The sequence below is a fragment of the Gekko japonicus genome, unplaced genomic scaffold, assembly GCF_001447785.1.
Source record: "Gekko japonicus isolate JY-2015 unplaced genomic scaffold, Gekko_japonicus_V1.1 scaffold1270, whole genome shotgun sequence".
In the NCBI taxonomy this organism is placed as follows: domain Eukaryota; kingdom Metazoa; phylum Chordata; class Lepidosauria; order Squamata; family Gekkonidae; genus Gekko; species Gekko japonicus.
In genome coordinates this window covers 461,514-468,892 of record NW_015170315.1, presented here as the reverse complement: position 1 = coordinate 468,892, position 7,379 = coordinate 461,514, and the positions used below count along the sequence as shown (strand labels likewise).

At 43.8% G+C, this 7,379-nt stretch overlaps 1 protein-coding gene across 1 annotated transcript in view; it reads right to left on the bottom strand.

Moving 5' to 3' along the window:
• Positions 1-2,029: 2,029 nt before the first annotated feature.
• Positions 2,030-7,379, bottom strand: part of TOMM34 (translocase of outer mitochondrial membrane 34) — a 26,667-nt gene continuing 21,317 nt past the window's right edge. The window contains exons 7-8 of the mRNA XM_015418027.1: positions 5,825-5,951; positions 2,030-3,496 (exon numbers count right to left, since the gene is read on the bottom strand). Coding sequence (XP_015273513.1) covers positions 3,392-3,496; positions 5,825-5,951 — 232 coding nt within the window. The 3' untranslated portion in view covers positions 2,030-3,391. The remainder of the gene's footprint in view (positions 3,497-5,824; positions 5,952-7,379) is intronic.

Here is a 7,379-nt window from a genome sequence, read left to right as displayed (position 1 = left end):
CGACTGGCTTTCGAGCAAGGGAACCTTTACCTTTATCCTCTTTGGGACTCTTTTTAAACAAATTATGTCCTCTTTTTGGGTTGGAAGGTTAGGAAAATTCCTAGATAGTATCATAGCCAGGGGTCATTTCGTAGAAAAAGAGGTACAGGCGCTCATTAGCATAACTCATTTGCATATGCCACACTCCCTGACATCGCCGGAAGTGTGTCAGAAGGCAACACCCACCGCCCAGGCTCCACTGGACCATTTCGGATTGCTAGCTATAGGGGGGGGGGGGAGGTGCAGATCTGTTTCACAGAGGAGGGAGAGCTTCTACCTGAATAAAACTTGGTCTTAAAGGTGTCACTGGACTGTTTTGGGCGGGGGGGCTCTGCAACTTACCTGGCTGCTTCTTGCTCCGACTGAGGGCTGCTGGGAGCAGGGGGTGGGGCTTGTTGCATGTGCCCGCCCCCTGGGCTCTTTACTGCTGGAGCTCCGCTCCTGCAGGAAATGACCCCTGAACATAGCTTAAATAGTAGGGGTGTTTAAAATGAGATTTGTGATAGTGAACACTTGTTTGAAGTAATCAGTTGGGAAAGATGCCCTGTTTTTTGCTTTTCAAAATGTGGTAACCCTATCATGGGATCTTGAAGTGCTATCACTTAGGCTAACAGCCAGAAGCTCTGCTTAGTTCCTGGACTCTGACTTCTGACACACCCAATGTTTGCATGCAACATCAAGTGATGACATAATGGGCTATACCATTTCAAACCAAAAAGAAGGGGAAAGTCTCATTTTGGAATGTTTTCCTGTTTTTAAAAGCAAAAACTTCCTTTTAAGCAACTAGTACTCAGGCATGTTTTTTAAAGCATGGCCAGAATTTTCTGTGTGAGGAAATACTCAAAACTCATGGCTCTCTCCCCACCCCCCAATATGCTGTGTGAAGTGGCATGATCTACTCTATATAGACTCGGCCTGAGGGGGAGGAGACTGGGACAGATCTACACAGACAGAACAGTGGTTGGCTATTCCACAGCAGGTGAAGGATACAATTTTTTTTCAGTATGTCCACTAAAAAAGCATTGAGGGATAAGTTTTAACTCATACTATATACATACTGATTATGTCATTGCCTACTTAAAAAAAAAAAAACTTAGGGGAACATTAAAAAATGTGATTCCCCTACCTATATAATCCACCTATCCTCTTGTTCTGCTGGATGCGGAGACAAGGCTCTGAATTTTTAAAGCAACAATATTTTAAGTGTCTCAAAATCCTTTTTCAGAATAATATTGGGGGGGGGGGAGAAATCTTATCTGGATATTTTTACAAATTATTTGTTAGGGGGGAAAACCCTCCTGTTTCCTCTGACTGAAAACTGAAAGAGCTTCCATGGAGAAAATTATCCTGGATTTGCAACCCCCCTGAAGGTGGGCTTCACTGACCTTTTGAGAAGAAATGAGAATTCACAGAAAACTTTTAATTAAAAGCTCTCTCGGAAAGCTTAATAGCACATTTTGCATTTGTGTGAAACTATAGCATGCATACTGATTTGAGTACAGTAAGGGTTTCAGGCAGGGGTCATTTGGGGGGGGACGCGGGGGGACGCCATCCCCCGGGTGAGGTGCGGGAGGGCGGGGCCTGGAGCTCCCTGCTGGTGCCCGCTGGAGGTCGCCGCCGGCTGTGGGGAGGACACACTTCCGGTGATGTCAGGGGGTGTGGCATATGCTAATGAGTTATACTAATGAGTCCCCCTAGCTCTTTTTCTACGAAATGACCCCTGGTTTCAGGTATAGGCTGAGCAGGCTACTCCAACTGATAGTCTCATATTTTGTAGGCTTGCGGATGAAGTGGTTTAACATTTCTAAACTCAAAACTTTAATTTCAATGCAGCTTGCAGTCTGCTTCCACAATCCTGGAGGACTCAGGTGGCTGTTTGCAGTTCACAAAGACATCTTGCCTTTGCAAACTAAAGCTGGTAGTGTAACTAGATATGCCAAAGCTAATTTTGTTTTATTTACTATCAGGAACCACACAGAGAGTAGCAAAGTCAACTAAACTTGTTTATTTAAAAGTTCAAAATAACACTCAGAATGTGGACCAATTTATGATGTCAGAATCCAGCTTCAATCCTTACAGGCAAAACCTCAAACCGAAAAAGAAACACCCCAAAAACAAAGAGTGCTGAGGGAATCATTCCCCTTCCCTCAACATTTCCAAACAATAAGAAAGCAGCTGCCATTTGCATTGTGTCTTTACAATACACGAGTACTAGGAAGAACTTGATGCATACCCTATGTTAAAAGGCCATACATAAACCTTCCTTTAGTCTAATCTTACAGTAGGTCCGAAAATGGGATTCACCTTTAAGTCTAGCTCTGTGAAAAGGGAAGGCAGAGTGGTCCAAGCAGGTTATGTTTCCTTTGTTAACACTAATCATTTAAAACCTCGTTCTCATAAAACAGATGATGCAGCCTGCTGTACCAATCCCGACTGCTGGAGGGGCTGAATGCCTCCAAAATAATGGAACTTTTATTAAAGGAGCATTGAGTCACGCTCCTCTTACCCATAGTCTGAAATGGTAAATGCCCAATTTTAGTAACTCAGGTTATTTGTGAGCATTAATAGAAGCTACAGGTCCAGACTTGTGATAAGGAAAGTGTCCGTGCTGTTCTACATAGTTTTTTGTCCATTACATGGCAAGGATATGAGAAATAAAGAGTGGCCTTGTACAATAGTGTGCATCTGCATGTACAAAACACATAGCAGGCATTTAACCTTAAGGAAGCTGAAGCTAACAAAAACTCTTAACAGCAAAAGATAAAGAAAGCCAAGATTTACTGCGCTCTTTGGTAAGGGGGGGGGGGGGGGAGAGCAACTTTGAAATTCCTAAATGATGCTTTGGGGACCAAATGCTGCAGTCAGTGTAGCCCAGTGCACACAAGTTAAGGCAAAGCATGCACAACTTTTGAGGCTCTCATTTCCCTCTCCTGCTGCATTAACCCAAAGTCTTTTGTTTACACTAGTTGTTACCCAGGTGTATCAGTAGACCACATCAGTTGAGAACATACTTAGTTCTTTTTTCTCTCTGTAAACACATCTCAGAAATTCAACATTTTGACAAGTGCTGTTCTGCCCCATCTGCTACAGAGATCTTTTTTCAGTTCCTAAAAACCAGTAACTGTGCTAGGAAGTTAAGAACCTCAGATGTTACTCTGAACTTTCTGAAGGCTTGATAAAAAGACTGAATAACTTTTTCAAAAATATGCAGGATGAAACCCGAGTGGTGGCAGCAGGTCTGGAAGGCAGGATTTCCTACCAGGCCCTGCCTTCAGCCTGGTCCCAACGTCAGTTTTTACAGGAAACAAAAGTGTCATCTTCAGAAGAGCACAATGTTATTCTTGAGGCACTCCTATTTTAAAAGTTTGCTCAATTCTTGCTGTAGTTTCTGAGCAGCAGTGTTCACTGGTTCAATTTTCAAGAGAGTATTGATATCCGCCATGCTGGATTTGTAGTCCTGGAAATAATTTTAAACAATTAGTGTAGGTACTTGAGACCATGGTAAGGAGTTGGACAAGAATTTGCATTAGCTACAGCAGGAGTTAGCTACACTGGAGAAGACCCTGATGCTGGGAAAGACTGAAGGTCAAAGAAGACGGGGACGGCAAAGGATGAGATGGTTAGACAGTGTCATCGATGCAACGAACATGAAGTTGAGCAAACTTCAGAGGATGGCGGAAGACCGGAGGGCCTGGAGGGAGCTGGTCCATGGGGTCGCAAAGAGTCGGACTCGACTGTGCGACTGAACAACAGCAGGAGTGTCAAAACTCATTTGATATGAGGGCTGGATCAGACATATGAGACCTTGTCGGGCCGGACCATAAAATGTAATGCCAGCTAGCAGAGATATCAACTATATAAAGGACACAGACAAACACAATTAAAAATTCTTTAAAATTTAAAATAAAACATGCTTAAAACATTAGCATTCTTGCAATATTATCTGATAACTGACACCTCTTGCTCTGAATTGTTGCATCAAAATCTGGAGACAATGTCTGTGCTGTAGCAATCTAAAGTATGCTGTTCAGGTATTTATTTATTGACATTCATTACAGAAATCTCATGGTCAATGCTTTGAGCCTAGGACCCAGTTGAAAACATGAAAGGGCTGGGCATTGTGAGCTTTTGTACATAAACTGCTTTGTGTGCTGGTCAAGAACATGTGAAGGCACCATGACACCGACTGAGGGCTATGTGTTTGTCTACAAAACTATAGTCTTCTCCAGAGAAATATCTACAACCCCTGTAAGGCAGTGCAAGATTAGGGAGACAGCAGTGTATAGTGTGCCCGTATCAGCCTACTATTTGAGAAGTCTAAGTTCAAAACCCCAGTCTACAAAGGAAATGTGCCGGGTGAACTTGGTCTGAATACACACACTCCACCTAATGCACCTCACTGGCTTGTTGTTCCTCATCTAAATAGTTCACATGCTTTTGTATTGAGAAAGACTGGATCATCAGGGCATGAATAGAGGAGGAGACCAGTTGCAGCCAGGAGAGCTCTGGAATAACGAGCCCAACAAAACGCACACACACACTCTCTCTCTGTGTAGAAAGGCAAAAAGCTCATACCTTGAATAAAACTTCGTTGGTTTTAAAGGTACTTTCTACCTCTCCCATGCAATTAAGGGAACTTGGCAAAGCAAGCCCAGGGGATGAGGAGAGGAAGAAGCCTCAGCCAATGGTGGGAAGAGAAACTCTGCTCTGTTGTTCTGCTGTTCGATTGAGAGAACCTGGCAAAGCAAGCTCGTATTCTTTCCCCTCCCTCTTCCCTTCCCAAGGGGGAGGAGCCTTGGCCTTGCTCTGTAGCTGCTGTGTGATTGAGAGAGCATGGCAAAGCAACCTTAGACACATGAGGACGCAGGAAACAGATAAGACAGCCAATTGCTTGTGTGCCAGATATGAGCCCTGGGGGAGCCGGATCTGGCCCATGAGCCGGCTGTTTGGCACCCCCGAGCTAGAGCTTTTGGATGGCTCGTTGGTGAGAAACAAAGTCAAAGAATTCTTGGGGAAAGCAAAAAAGTGGGAGCTCTTCACAGCTACAAAAAGACCGAATGGAATATCTTTTGGTTGAAGGAAACTTCACTGTCTCTTGCTGCTACTAAGCTACTGGATGTACAGAAACAGTCTTCTGCTTTATTGCAAGAGGCTAAGGTGATCCATAGCAGCCTCTTCTAATGTGCTTTGAATAAACAATAGTTATTTCCTTATTTGCTCGGCAGGAGGAGCTACTGTCAGGGTATATGGGCTATTGTTGGACTAGAACCCAGGGAGACCCAGATCCAAATCCCTGATCTGCCATGTAGCTTACTGAGAGATCTTCAGCCAGTCAAAAGGTCTAACCTGCCTCACAGGGTTGTTGTGTGGATTTAAAAAAATGAAGAAGATGCCATGTTAGTTATCTGACCTCCTTGGAGGAAGGGCGGAAAGAACAAAAATATGGATAAACTGTTGCTGCAATAAAGAACAGAGGAAAAGGTGAACTGGCATAAGCTGTTATAACGGGGGTGGGGGGGGTGGGCTCTGCCCCTCCCAGATTACACAACCAGGGTAAAATCCTTGTTCAGGCAGGAACTCCCCAGTGGACTTCACCATGCTGCAGGTTTTCACACTTGTCTAGAAGGGGAGTGCTGTCTCTCTCATACAGCTTGGAGAAAGTGCATGTATTATAGAACACTCTGCACAGTAAGAAAAAATTGTTGCTTTAAAAAAATAAAATAAATAAGCAGCACATCACGGTATTCCCCGAAATACACTCCAAAGCGAGCAGGAGGTTCCGTACCTTGAGCTCTTTATATGCTTGTGCTCGTCTGTAAAACGCCTTGACATTTTTAGCATCTAATTTAAGGGCTTCTGAACAATCCTGGATTGCTTGCTTGTACTGCTTCAGATTCAGGTAGCAAAGAGCTCTGGAGAAAAAAAACCAGAATTACCTATTTAAGCATTTTTGGGAAACATTTGGCCATACTTTGGAATTCTATACACTTCTCATGAAGGGGTGGTGTGGGAGAAACATGTGCAACAGATGCTCAGTTTAGAGGCACTGTAGTATAGTAGTGGTTAGAATGTTCAACTAGGATCTGAGAGACCAGCATTCACATCACCTCTCTGTCATTAAGTTCACTGGGTAACCTTTATCTACCCCTCTCAGCCTAACCTACCTCACAGGATTGTTGTGAGAAGGAAGTAGGGAGCTCTCCGGAGGAAGGGCAGCATAAAAATGTATGGGATAATCATCTTCGATGCAGCATGATGCACAGCTTTCTCTACACGACATACATTTTTGTCTGAATTATTAAAGAACTCTAATGAACCCGGAAAAGACGGCATCTTTGCAACCCATCTTCTTTACGGCCAACTGGGCACTGTTCCCCTTCCATATCTCTTCCCAGAAGCAACCAAGGCTGTCATTTTCCTGCATTAGATGTACTGCCAGGATTTATATTCCAAGCAGCAGCTTTCAGCTCAGCAGTAATAGATACTGGGTGGGGATCCAGGGTTACGTGAGCAGAGAAGAAAACGTATGAAGTGCAGTTCTGCTTCTGCAAGCAGTACAGCCACAGCACCACATAGTGCTCGGATATACCTATGAAAGAACTAACAGTCTACGTATGGAGCAATAGAATGTACAACACATACTTTAACTTGGTTTTGAAAAGGTAAGTGGAGTCACAACCCTTTTTCCTTAGTGCAAGCAGACAGTGAGGAATAATTTTATAGTGCTTCAGCAAGGACTCCTCAGCACAGGGAAATTTTCCAGGAGATCCAACCCTGTGCTTTCCCACAGTTGCTCAAGTGAAAAGGAGCTGGTGATGAAAATTTCTCATCTCTGCTCTTCTTCAGAGGCCTCTGAAGACCCTTTTCCCTCCGTCTGCTGCTGCTGAAGCTACCAGAGGGCACAAGAGGCGTCAGAGAGAGAGAGAGTGAGGCAGCTGCCAGGGAGGCATCCCTCCATCAGCCAGCAACTCAGGGGCATTCAATAAGAATGCGCTCAGTTCCTTTTGAATTCTGACTTTTATTTTCTGCCTTTTTATGCAAACTGCTTGGAGTACACTTGTGTTGAAAAGCAGTATATACACTTTGCAAATAACACTGTAATGGCATTAAATGACATATTAACTGTCAAGGTTGGCAGCATAACAGAAACGCAAGAGGGCCTTCTCTGTTCCTTTTTTTCAGCATCTACAGTAAGCAGAGTTAAAAAGGCCTCAAAATGTTATGCCCAGGAAATTCTGCGTGACAAAAAGCTGAAATTTGCAAACTGGGCAGATTTGCAGAAAATATATTTCTAGTAATCTTAAACATCAGGGGGGAGCAAGCAAGGAGCCATGCAGGTA